At 42.4% G+C, this 13953-nt stretch overlaps 1 protein-coding gene across 1 annotated transcript; it reads left to right on the forward strand.

Moving 5' to 3' along the window:
• Positions 1-277: 277 nt before the first annotated feature.
• On the forward strand, positions 278-5651 carry mettl25 (methyltransferase like 25). The gene is made up of 12 exons (XM_086146310.1): positions 278-557; positions 1761-1928; positions 2005-2111; positions 2189-2749; positions 2922-3069; positions 3161-3255; positions 3342-3371; positions 3454-3527; positions 4302-4395; positions 4492-4566; positions 5173-5244; positions 5417-5651. The coding sequence occupies exons 1-12, from the start codon at positions 341-343 to the stop codon at positions 5525-5527; spliced, it is 1752 nt and encodes a 583-aa protein (XP_086002436.1). The 5' UTR covers positions 278-340; the 3' UTR covers positions 5528-5651.
• The last annotated feature ends 8302 nt before the right edge of the window (positions 5652-13953 follow it).

Consider the following 13953-nt stretch of genomic DNA (forward strand, 5'->3'; position numbering starts at 1 on the left):
AAATGTTTACGTCCCGGATCACGCGTGTCAGTCGGGGCGGTCGCAGGATTATGACGTCAGAGCTAGCAAAACAAGGCAGCAAATATCGAGCACAGAGCGAACAACTGTTGTTTTCTGCTCGGATTTGTCTCCATAAGTCACAGGGCTAGATTTTTTTGACAGAAAAGTATTATTATCCGTATATAGAGCATTCAAAGTAACACAAATCTACATTCATAACGTTTTTATAACTCCCGGGTACGATCGATGACTCTGTGATCGTCTCTTAGGGTCTGGCATCCTACAGACGTGGTTGCGCTAGCATGATATTCTTTCGCTCGGCTCCGGAGAGCTTTCAAACATGACATCCTCCCCGATCGGCCTCTCGGACGTCCAGCAACTGATCGACAAAGTAACGCGGTTTCTGTCTAAAACTCTGAGCATCGCAAACGCCCACACGGTGGAGTTTTATACCCACGACGTATGGGAGCGCTTCGTGGCCGTGACAGCCGAAGAGGTGCTGTCGACGTTCGGCTCCAACGACGAACAGCAGAGGGAGCCAGAGGGCAAAGGACCAGGTGAAAAAAGAACGACAACTCTGAATAATTCATAAATATAAACCAAACACTATAGGTACAAAACTGGAAAAGTCTTTTTTACAGAGATGTACTCTTAAATTAAACATCTTCATTTTGCTGCGACTACAAATAGGGCTGTAACCAAAGGTCGACTATTCGTCCAACAGAACCCTGTTGTTTCTTTCGAACCCCTTTCACTTAATGAACTTTATTTTATTTTGTTTCACCGTCACATTTCTCGTCAGTGTTGCTTGTTCCCTAAATATGACGGTGTCGACTGTTCTGTGCTGCCGTACGCTTACATTCAGAAAGATAAATAACATCCATCAAGCTAAGAGTTAGCCTAGTCATAGTTAGCCTAGCTTATTTGGTCTCCGCTAAATAGGGCAATAATGAAATAAAACAAATATCCCACTCCTTTTTCTTTGTATTTTTATTTCCTATTGGAAAGGAATTACCTGAAAATGATGAAGTCATTATCTTTATAAAGTTGCTTTCAATTACCCGAATATTAGCAAGTAACGTCTAAAAGTATTTTTTTTTTGTCACTACACATTGTTTTATCAGTGATAAATACAAAGAGCGTTGTTATTCTTAACATTGTTTGAAATAAAAACCGCAAAAAACAAGGATACGAATTGACAGTCAGAGGGAACTTGATGTTTATCTTTAAACTCTGTTTCAAAAAGCACCCTCTTGTTGCCACGACGATAATTACGCCGATCCTTCATTTCAGGGAAACGAGCCGACGTCGACAGTTTGGAGTTATTTCTATTGGTCTCAATGATTATTTGTTTTGTTTTGTTTTTTTACTCAGGATTTTATCCAAGAACTTTTGTCCAAAGTCAGCAGTTTTCCTATGAACCGTTGAAATGAAAACTGCGGTAAAGCAAACATATGTGCGGTGAAGAAAGATAGTTTTCTGTTTCTTAAAATGCAATTTTCCAGCGCCGAAGGCACCTCTCAACAGAAACCGTTGCTTTGGGGTGAAACTCGAACCATCTGCCCGCCGCGGTGGGAGACAAGGAAATAAAGGAGGTCTTATAGTTTGATGATGCAGTTGTTGTTGCGATATGTACTCAGTGCTTGGGCATAAATATCCCATCATAACGAATTCGTTTTCCACATAATTATCTTAGTTCCGCTAGAGGGCAAACTCGGTTTATGTAGTTTAACTTGATTCTGATGCGTGTGCCCGAACAGAACCTTCTGGGACCACCTTTGGGTTCTGCAACGACACTCACCGGCTGGTGGATCCCCAGGAGCTGCTCCGGGCCGCCAAGGCTCACTCTCTGCCCGGCCTCGGGGCCTCGGTGAGCAGGGACGAGCTGCTGCTGGCCCTCGGACGCCACGGTCCTCCTGCGGACACAGGTAGGAACGGCGACCTGAACGGAACCTGAACCCGGTCCGCTTCGACCATAATCACCTTTGTGTTGTCGACACCCAGGAGTGGAGCTGGAGCCCGATGAGTTCATGAATGCGAAGAAATCCCACGAGGTCCAGTCCATGTCGGAGGTGGTGTCTTGTCTGGCCCGACGCTGCGGTGTCAAACAGGCGAGCGACACGCATCCGATCGTTCCGAAGGCCTCGGAGGCTTTTTGAGTGACCGGATTTGCGTCTGTGCCCCGCAGGTGATCGACGTGGGCTCGGGGAAGGGTTACCTGAGCTCCTTCCTGTCTCTGCGGCACGGCCTCCGGGTCTACGGCATAGACTCGTCCAGCGCCAACACCCACAGCGCTCAGGAGAGGAACAGGAAGCTGAAGAAGTTCTCCAAGGCCTATCAGAAACACAAGGCGGGGGCACAAGGCGAAGCCCCGCTGGCACGCAGGGAGATGATGGAGGCTGGAGAAAGCGCAGGAGATGGCTCATCACCTGACGTGCGGGAAGAATCGGTTTTTCAGGAGGAGGAAGAGGAAGAAGAAGGGGTAACGCAGTTACCTGACCAGAGCTCAAAGCTAAACGCTGAGGTGGAGGAGCTCTTCCTCCGTTCCCTGTCAGTGGACGCGGTGCAGACGGCGTCTTCCAGAGTTCCCCCGACTGCGCTGAGCCATGAGCAGAGGGAAAGGAGGAAGAGGGAGAACCTGGAGAGGAAGGCTCGGAACACGGCGGGCAACGCCGGGGTCGTCTTCTCGCCCCTCACGTCTTACGTCACGGCGCAGACAGAGCTCCGGGAGCTCATCGACGAGCTGGAGGTCAGCAGAGATGAAGTGTTGTGTGGAATTCTGCGTGGAGTCTAGACATCCAGAGGCCCGACAGCTGGAGTTTGCATTAGCGAGCCGAGCGCGGGACGTCACGGCTGTGGCGAACGTTCGGATCGATCATCATCGATTGACGTGCGGCTCTTTCTCTCCATCCAAACTCCAGGACGCGGTCGTGGTCGGGCTGCACACGTGTGGAGACCTGGCCTCCAGCACCCTCAGGATGTTTGTGGACAAACCAGAGCTGGTCGCCGTCTGCAGCGTGGGCTGCTGCTACCACCAGCTGTCCGAGGAGTTTGACCCTGCCGGACAGGGTAACACACACACACACACACACACACACACACACACACACACACACACACACGCACTGGGATCGTAAAACACCCTTATTGTTTCTGCTAGCGTGTCCTCAGGGTGTGTTTGGGTTCCCTCTGAGCCGGTACCTCCGTCAGCGCTCCTGGTTCTGCGGCCGGAACGCCAGGATGTCGGCTTGTTTGGTGAGTTTGTGAGATTTCCGAGAATGGATTTTTCTCGTTTGCACTTTATAATTTGGCTCGATGTTTTTGAATTAAAAAAAAAACAGGCGCTGGACAGAGTGTCCGTCGGCCAAGGGGTGAGTCACATTCGCTGCTCTGTGGACGCTGGCTGGTCTGAGCGGCGTCGCTGAAAACAGCCGTCCTGGTCTCATCTCGCAGATCCAGATGGAGTCTCTGTTCTACAGGGCCGTCCTCCACCTTGTCCTGAGGGACCACTACGCCTCCTTCAGAAGGTCACACTCACGAGCTTTCCATCTCCAAGCGTAGACTCATCCTGAAATATGACACGTGTCATGAATATTAGGAAATATCAATATTGATTATATACATTCATTGTCATTGTTATTAATGGAGGGCCATATAAGCGGAGGGTACTTCCAATATGTCGTATGGAATTTTCTTATTTTTTTTAAATGACCTGAAAAAGGAAAAAAAAAAGTCTATCAGAAATTTAACACAAAATCACCTTAAAATGAGACAAAACAGTTTTTTTTCAACTAATTTACTACTACTTTCTGTTGAGCGCACCTGAATATAAGCCGCACCGGCTAAAATTAAATACATAAATGTGTACATAAACAAGCCGCACTTGTCTGCGTTGTAACACGAGATATTTATGCAGATTTTTTTTTTTTCCAAAGTGTGAATTAAATAAATACCGGTAACATCCACAGATATTTACTGGAAATGCTGTTTTTGGAACAGCGGCTGTAAGACGGCTGAAGCAAAGTACAAATAATAAACAACACAGGGAAAAGTCCAATCATTTGTCCTCCGCCAGCTGATGGCTGTCTTGGTCTTCTTCCTGCGCGTTAAAACTGTTAAAATCGACGAGGCTACATGTTTTGGCGGCGTGAAGCTCGTCAGCCCAAAAAGTCCATAAATTAGCCGCATCTTCGTTTAAGCCACCGTGTTGAAAGCGTGGGAAAAAAGGAGCGGCTTACAGTCGGGAAATGACGGTAGATTTCCAAAAATACACCATTTGTAAGTTTCTGTTTGCTTCGCAGTGAAAAGCGTGTGGGGAACGTCTACTCCAAGGCCACGTCCTTCGTGGACTACGTTCGTCGGGCTCTGCGGAGGCTGGAGCTGGACGGATCCAAGGTCCACAAACCTAGAATCCGGAATACGTTACGAGAATAAGCCCTCGATGGGAATCTGTGCTTTTCTCACGCATTGACACCGTTCTCTCTCCTCCAGCTCTCCGACGGCGACATCCAGCGCTACCTCGACGCCTACGGCCCCCGGCGGGGCCAGATGCACGCTTTCAACATGGTGAGAGCGCTGGAGGGTCGGCCAGGAGGCGGCTGTATTGATGACGGGCCTGGGGGTCAATCCATCAATCAATAATTCAAAAAAAAACAAAAACAAATTGAAACATTAAACACGTTTTCAAAAAAAAAATCCAAAATGCATTTAAAAATAGTGTGATGGATAAATATAAAACTAACGTTTAATTCTTCATTTCCAAATGTTTCCAAATTTTTATGACTTTTATAGTTTTCTTGTTTCTTTAGGTTTAAATCTTACGTTTATTTGATTCAACGAGTTGAAAAAATGTTAGAAATAAACCGACCAAAAAAAAAAACAATGATACAGTTAGAGGTCAAACGGTTTGCCGTGAACACACACAAACACACACACACACACTCACTCAAACACAGACACTCACTCACTCACAAACACACACTCTCACTCACTCACTCACTCACTCACACACACACACACACATTCACACACTCATACACTCTCACACTCACTCACACACTCACACACTCTCACACACACACACACACACAAACACACACACACTGACACACACTCACACACACACACACACACACACACACACTTGTAAGTACTCCCTGTGTGTCTGTGCAGCTGAAGGTGTCTCTGGCTCCGTGCATCGAAGGCCTGATTCTCCTGGACCGCCTGTGTTTCCTGAAAGAGCAGGTAAAACCTTCTCGCCGTTCTCGGAAAGCGTTAAAGCGGGCCGGTGGCTCCTGACCTTCTCCCTCCGTCGAGGGGGACGGGCTCGTCCTCCGCGCAAACACCTGGCGACGATCGCGGTCCAGATGTTCCGTCTCCGAGGGGATTCAGCAGAGGACGTTTTCATGTCCTGCAGGAGGACCTGTCTTTCGCCGCGCTGGTGCAGCTCTTCGACCCCCTGCTGTCGCCAAGGTGCTTCGCCCTCGTGGGAACCAAAAGTCACGGACGGAGATCCTGCGAGCGGTGAAAGTCTTCCAAGGACGATCTGATGTTTGGTTTTATCGTCATTTAGCTGCGGGATCTTTTTTTTTTTTTTAAATCAGGTTTTATTCTCTGCACGACTGAAAATAAAAGCCTCACGTTCCACTGAATGGTGCCCGTCTCGGACGTTCTTCTCCCGGGATTCAGGGTCTGTGGGACCTTCTGGAGTTTGGAAGCCAGAGGACCTTCTTGAGTCCTGACCGGTCATCTTGGAGAGCTGTTCTTCAGCGTCCAGCTCTGCGTCTGAGTCTTTGTCTTGATCTCTGGAACACCAGAGATACGTTTGGTCTCCTCTGGAGGTCCTCTCAGATCCTCCTCAGGCACTTTCCCCTCCGTTCTCACTGATTTCTGCTTGGACCTTCAGAAATTTCAGTCCTTCGGACGTTGTGGCTCCAAGGTCTTTGCCGATGATGCTACTTTTTTATCTTAGTTGAGACCGACTTTGGCCTTCTGGAGCGAGTCTGCAGGGGAAGGAAAACATGAAGACGGCTTCCTCGGTCGATCCGCTCCGTCCGTGGCGCTTCCGCACCTTTTCGATCGCACCGAACAAAATAATCGAATAACGCACGGGAGGATTTGCTTCGACCATCTGGGCACCCGGAGTCCAGCGTGGGTCGGATCTTTGCAGAAGTGCACGAACGTGGAGCAGGATGAGGACGGTTTCTTCCATCTTCTGCACCCTCTCCTCCTCAGCACCTTCATCCAGGTCTGCCTGGAGATGTGTGGCTTCTCAAACTAAGAAAATGAATTGAAAAGATGTTTGAAAAAACCCAAAACCCAACGAGTTCATTATAATTCGGACACGATGAACGCCTTATATTGATATAAATACATGTTTCTTTGAATTATTCCTTATAAATATTTATCTCACAAAGTTGCCGCCATACAAATATATTATTCATATATTTATCTTGTGTCTTCAAACTATGTATCCTGACCCGATACCACGAGGACCGTAAGCTGCAAATACCGGCTAATGTCGTCATCTAGTGGCAAAAAATAGACGTGAAGTCGGTTAAAAGCAGGATACGATAGAATGTAAATCTGGAATCGGATTAGCAAATTGATCTCTAATTGGAAAAAGATGATGAAATGCAAAATATAAATGATTTTATTGGAATGGGTAAGAAATTATATTGTCGAAAGTTGACACTTTATTTATTTATTCATGTATCAATTAATTCATCAATTTTTTAATGAATTTTCCGATTCTCAGACGAACTTTTATTTATCTTCCCGTTTTATTTCCCATAAATTCCGTCTAATCTTCCTTTTGCCGGACCTGCAGTACCGCATGTGGCCGCTGGGTGTCGCTGTTTATCCGCGCACGGCCAGGCCTCATTTTTTCCAGCCGAGGCGCGTACACGTTCGCGTTTTCGGTCACTCACGTGCACGTGGACGCCGTCGTCCCTCCTCCTCCGACCCACTAATAGTGATTCATGGCTGTTCGCACGCACGGTCGGGGTTCACGCTGCTTCACTGGAGCTTGAGAGGAGTGTGTGTGTGTGTGTGTGTGTGTGTGTGTGTGTGTGTGTGTGTGTGTGCGTGTGTGTGTGGGGGGGGGTTGAGTGTGTGTGTGTGCATGTGGAGGGGAGTGTGCGTGTGTGTGTGTGTGTGTGGAGGGGAGATTGAGTGTGTGTGTCTGGAGGGGAGTGTGTGTGCGTGTATGTGGAGGGGAGTGTGTGTGTGTGTGGACGGGAGTGTGTGTGCGTGTGCATATGGAGGGGAGTGTGCGTGTGCATATGGAGGGGAGTGTGTGAGTGTGTGTGTGTGTGGACGGGAGAGTGTGTGTAGGGGAGATTGAGTATGTGTGTGCTTGTGTGTGTGTGTTTGAGTGTGAAGGGGAGATTGAGTATGTGTGTGTGTGTGTGTGTGGAGTAGAGGGGAGATTGAGTATGTGTGTGGTGTGTGTGCGGAGGGGAGAGTCTGTTTCGAGGGGGGCGAGTGTGTGTGTGTGTGTGTGTGTGTGTGTGTGTGTGTGTGTGTGTGTGTGTGTGTGTGTGTGTGTGTGTGTGTCAGCCTCAAAAAGGACGGGGAATTTATAAAACAAGTTAAATCAAATAAATGACGAATGAAATTGAAACAAGCACGTATTTAAACAAAAATAAATACATAGATAAAAATAAATGAAACGAAACAAGCAGAAAGATAAATTAGAATAAATAATAAATACATCAAAAAACAACTTCAATGAAAAAGTGTTGAATCTTTTTTGTTACGAGACGTAAAAATACAAATGTGTGAAAAATAAATGTGATGAAGAAAAACATCATCACGTGATCCTTTTAAAACAATATATTGTTTGTTTGTTTGTTTCAGGAAAAAAACAACAACAAAACATCATAGTTTGGCTGCTTTTGAAAAGAAATAAAATACATTAAAACAAATGTATTTTTCCTGGAAAACCTGAATTCTGTGTTGTTGACGGGTGATGCATAATAGTAACAGCACAATAAAACATAAATATTTCAATCAATAAATACATTTTTGAAAATATGTAAAAAGGAAAAAAAAAGATTTTTTGAAATATTACATAAATAAAACATTTACTTTTTATGTAAGTTTTGTCGTCCCAGAAAATTCGATAGGGACATTTCTTGAATAGAATAAAATAACATTGAAATAGAAGTACTTAAAATACAAGTGTGAATAAAATACAAAAGTTTCATCAATCATTTTTTTTCCCCCAAAATAATGTCAGTACTTTATGTTGTCTTCCGGGAAGTAAGAGATTAAAAAAAGGAAAAAGAAAAATCAAAAATAAAAGAATAAAAAATTACGAAAATATGACGAGAAATCTTGACGGAAAAGACCTTAGTGTGTGAGTGTGTGTGTGTGTGTGTGTGTGTGTGTGTGTGTGCGTGAGATAATAAGTAATACACATTGCATTTTTTTCCATAACAATATTCAATTAAAAAATGTTTGTTTATTGTTTATGTTTATAATGCATTCATATTTATATAGAAAATTTAAAATAGTTGAAACGATGTGAAATTTCTTCAGAAATAATCACATTCAAATTCATAAAGTAATTTGAACAAAAAAAAAATTTGAACATTTCTCATCAAATTTCCCCAAAGAAATGTGAGAATTACCGGCAGGTTGATTGACAAACTATAGAATCTCCAGAAGAGAAAAAGGAATAAATGCTTAAATGAATTGATAAACAAAAATAAACAAACACATTAAAAAAAAAACTATACACATGATCATTATAGGTAAAGTAATAAAGGATTGACAGACAAACAAATACATTCATCGATAAAATGGAAAACAAATAAACATTTTTTGTTTTCATTTAAAAATGAAATAGAATAATAAAATGCAAAGATTGGGCTTCATAAAAGTGTCAAAAAAGGACAAAAAACCCCCGAGATGACGGGGACTTTTCATCCTCCGTCACAGAAATCAAACTTAAATGAGCCGATCATTTCATTTATTTTCTTAATAATTTATTTAAGAATGTTATTATTTGTTTTTGTTTTTTCTCCAAGTGAAGAGAAAATACCAAAGGAAACATTTGACTTTGTTCGTTTATTTATTTACTAATTTATTCAAACAGCTTTGTTAAATGATTCATTTGTTATCTTTATTTATTGAACACTTTATCATTTTATTCATTTAAATTACTACACATACGTTTTGTTTTTTTTGTTTATTAATTTACCATTTTTCATTACTTGAAAGAAATAATTCAATTGATCAATTGATAGACAAATACAAAAACAAATGAATAAACTATTTCATTCATTTATTGAAATGACCTTGTTTATTTTTCTTTATTTACTTTCTTTATCATAACATGTCCTCTGATTTCTAACTTTTAATTTATCCTTTATTTAAATCCTTTGTTTGATTTAATTTTTATTGCCTGCCCTCCTTCCTGAGAATCAATATCTTTTTATAATTAATTCAGTGACAAATATTTACTGATTTTTTTTTTTCTGATTAGCTTTTCTTTTCAAATATTTATGTTCTGTTTAAATGTTTCTACTTTTTTGGGCAGATGATCTGAGTTTTTTGTAAAACTATTTTTGTTTTTAGTTTTGAATAATCAAAGTACTTGGATATTGTTTATACCCAGCTATATCTTATAAATATTAATTTATGTTTGAATTCAGGTACATGAATACAAGACTTACTTAAAACAAGTAAATAAAATGAACTCAGTCTGTCACGTTTTAAACAGACATATATCCTTTTTACTGATGTTGGATTATTTAATAAATGTATTTACTCATTTATTGACAAATTTATATCACAACCTTTCAATATCTTCATTTATTTGTCATTCCTTTATCTATTTATTTGTTTTAATATGACTTTTTTTCCTCATTTACTTTTGGTTATTTATTTATCTTTCCTTTCATTTTGGTCTCTGTGTTATTTCAAATAAGCTATTTTCTCAAATGATTTATTTACAGTCTTCAGCTTAAAAGCATTAATAATTAAAATTTAAACAGTAAAAGCTTCCACCATATTTGTTGATCCGTCTTTTCATGTTTGAGATTCAAGGCAGTTTTTGTCTCATAAATATTTATTTTGATTTTCCCACAATAATCGTTTAATCTACATACCAATTTATGACTTTCGGATTTTACAAATCCTTCTAATAATATGATTTAATGCATTTATAAAAGCAACGGATTCTCATTCTTCCAAGAACTAAAGAAAAATATGAATATTTGGCAGTTTTATTCAATCAAAACATTGAAAATGTCACCGAGCTGCAGCATTTTTCTGGAGAATTTTGAGAATGTATTTTTTGAAATAAATCAATCAGGAAGGGATTTCTTGAATTTTAAAACCATCTTATACATAATAATTAAAAAAAACAATAATAACGATGATAATAATAATTACAATCATAGATATATAAAAGATAAACTAAAATATATCCAGATGAAAGCTAATCAAGAAATCCAATTAAGTAAAAAAACTCAAACAAAAACAATATATAAATATATAAAAATATATATAAAACAAGTATTATATTATTAATAACATAAAATATTATATATATATATATTTAAAAGGAGCAAAGAAAGTAAGGATCCGGTCACATGATCCAGATCATATGATTCCTGCAAATTCAAGATATGGATCAGTGGGTGGAGTATCTTCTCTTGCTGACCCCTAAAAGTCCTCCGAGTGTGTTTTTACCTGAGTGCCTGTGCGTGTGTGAGAGTGTGAGTGTGTGTGTGTGTGTGTGTGTGTTTGTGAAATGCCCATAATTCAGCTTGATAAACGACCTGATTGTCTCGACCTGGACAAACAGTGGCTGAACACAAAGCCCACTTTATAAGATACATGAGGGCTGCTGCTTGGACGCGCACACACACACACACACACACACACACACACACAAACACACTCACAGATTCTAGCCGACAATCCTGGAGATTATTTTTATATATGGGCCTGTGGGAGGACCGGACCCATAACAATCTTCATCGTTGTGCTGCTTCTGCCTGATTTAAAGGTGTCAAACTGGCTGTGGCTGCAAGAATCCAGGAATGTGAGACAGTCAGCAGTCACTGCAGCCAGCCAGCCTCCCACACACACACACACACACACACACACACACACACACACACACACAGAAGAGATAGAAAAAAAATTGCAGTGAATAAAGAGATTTTTTGAATTTGCCAAGTCATTTGTCAGTTTGAATAAAATGACAAAATGATGATAATTATTATTTGTTAATTATTGTTATTATTCAAATCAACCTGAAAACTGACCATGGTTTTTAACTTTAAAAGTAGACAAAATTGAAAATAAAGAAATAAATTGAAAATCAATTATCTTTTTCCAATAGTCTCAGCAAAAAAAAAAATTACAATGGGGAAAAACAAATCCAAGAAAGGTCAAAAACATTCAAGAACACTTCAAAATCTTGAAGTGAGAGATTGCTCAAAATTTGACAAAAAATTGCTTTGTCAAAATATAATTCTAAAGAAAGACTACAAATAATAATAAAAAACAACATGAATAAAGTAATGGAGCAGTTACTTAGAAATTAATAAATCTGTTCTGCAAAACAGCATGAAATTGAGAAAAAGACTGTTCAGCATCTAAACAAATAAATCAATACCGGATCAAATTGCCCACTTTTGAATATTTGCAAAATGTCACGTGATCCTCAACATCACTTCCAGCTGAATCCAAAATAAAAATGATTAAATACAATGAAAATAATTTGTTTCAAAATCAAGATGAAAAACAATAAAGAAAGATAAATAAATAAATAAAAAAAAAAAAAAAAATCGAGATATCAAGATACCCAACAACCAAACTCATCTGAAACGAAATTCCCTTCCAACGACGTCAAAAATCGCCGGCTTTCGAACGTCTGGGAGTGACGGCAGCTGGTCTACGCGTGGAGGCTACTGATGACAAAGTGGAAAACAAAGAGTCGAAGGCTAGCGGACCTTCTTTCTCTTTCGCTCCCGTTCCTTTCACGACATTTGATGATTACGTAACGCGTCCCTCCCGGAGCCGGGCGGGCTCACCGGTCTGGTGTGGGCGAGCCGGGACAACGCCATGTTTGAAGTCTTTGTGGAAGGGCGTCTTTTCAAATATTAATAGCGGCGCGTCGGCTTCAATCTAATGACTGTCACATCCAGTCCGGGGGAAGACGCTCTGAGCTCTTTGTGTTTCCCCGAAATGGGAAAGGAAGATTGATCCGGACCTCGACCCGACCCAGTTAGAAGGCGGGCTGCCGGCGTTTGACGCTCCGCTTCAACAAGTGGCTTCTTAGCATGTTAGCATTGTGTATGAATGCCAAGAACGATCTGGGAGGGAGGCGTCGTAAAGGTTTTTGGTCCAAAAATGACCACAAATTTGGTCCCGGAGGAAGTCCGTACGAACCCAAACATAGCCGAACCTGAACCCGACTCTCCGACTGAAGGTTGGACCAGCTCGGGAGTGGTACGGTTCGGAAAGCCGACCGGGGACGATGTGGCGGCAGGTCGAGTTTTCATCTGTCCATTTGTTACGGTTCAGATAAACAACTTTAAGCGTCCCAACTTTGGTGACTATAAGACGCCTTCCACACCTGAAGAACATGATTTTTCTATTAAATCCGTCAAAAGTAACCAAGTCATCTAGTTCATGGAGCACAAACTTGGTGCCGGTACCAACGGGAAGCTCCCGTTGACCGGAGCTCTGACCCTCACCCTAGCTCCGGCCTAAACCCAACTCTGCAAAAGAAAGCTGGACGAACTTGGCAGCGGTGGCGTCGGGAAGCCCGTCCCTGACCATGTGGGAGTAGGTCCAATTTCAATCACTGTATGTCATACGGTTCTTCAGATAGCCCCGTGCTAACCTCAACCGTGATGGTTTGCGGCTAAACATCATCGAGTTAATGACGCCCAAACTTGTTACCAATGGAGAGCCTAAATGTTCCAGAGTTCTGACCCGAGCTCCAGCCAAACCCTCGACCCGAACCTAAAGTTGTACAAGTTTGGTGCCGTCGGAAAGCCCACTCAAGACAATGTTGGGGTGGCTCCGATTTCCATCACTGTATCTCATACGGTTCTTCAGACAGACGATATTGAGTATCACCACCTGGTGATGGTGCCTGTAACACCCTGACCTAACTTAACCTCGATGACCATGATTGTTTTTTTGTCTTCTAAATCCAATCTCTTTGTGAATGGAGGACAAACTTGCTAATTAGCCCACATGAACCCAAAGCCTGAACCCGATCCAAACCACAACTCCAGCTCAAACCAAACTCACCGACCTCAAGTCGGACTATTTGGGAGCGGTAGCTCCAATCGGGGTCAGGGTTCAGCTCCACTCCACCCTCAAACAGTGAACCCAGATACATCAAGCTAAGCTAAGTCATGCTACGTTTGATTGCCACTCGGTCGATGCCAACTCCAGCTCCAGAGCAGTTACATTTTAGAATTTTTGGGAGTCCGTTCTCTTTCGGCTTCTCTCTTCTGATCCAGAGTCGATTCATAGCCGGACCGCTAACCGTCATGCTACGTTCGACTGTCGGATCTGAGCTTCAACTCATGCTAGGATATTCCTGACGCGTCGTCCGCGCTGGACATTTGAACGCGTCGGCGTCGGCTTGCGTCAATAAAAAAGCCGAGCGCGGAGGCCGTGATGTTTCTATTCGTATCGACTCGCGCTGCTGTCGGACGGGACGCGGCGAGGGGACGGGAGGCGCTTAAACCGCGGCAGGAACCATAATCAGCCTTCGATCTGCGGACATAGGAGCGCTCGGCGGGCGGCCTCCGCAAGGCCTTTTTCGATTTTGATAAAACAATGATGTATGGCGGGCGGGCGGTCGGGGAAACGAGCCGGGATAATTGTTTTGCCGTCGTTCCTCTCCTGACCACGCCGCGCCCTCGGTGAAGGTCGCGTCTTATTGAGCGTTCGCCGGCACTTGTGAAC

The sequence above is a fragment of the Fistularia commersonii genome, chromosome 5, assembly GCF_037954325.1.
Source record: "Fistularia commersonii isolate RoL2024-O1a breed Wild chromosome 5, RoL_Fcom_v1.0, whole genome shotgun sequence".
In the NCBI taxonomy this organism is placed as follows: domain Eukaryota; kingdom Metazoa; phylum Chordata; class Actinopteri; order Syngnathiformes; family Fistulariidae; genus Fistularia; species Fistularia commersonii.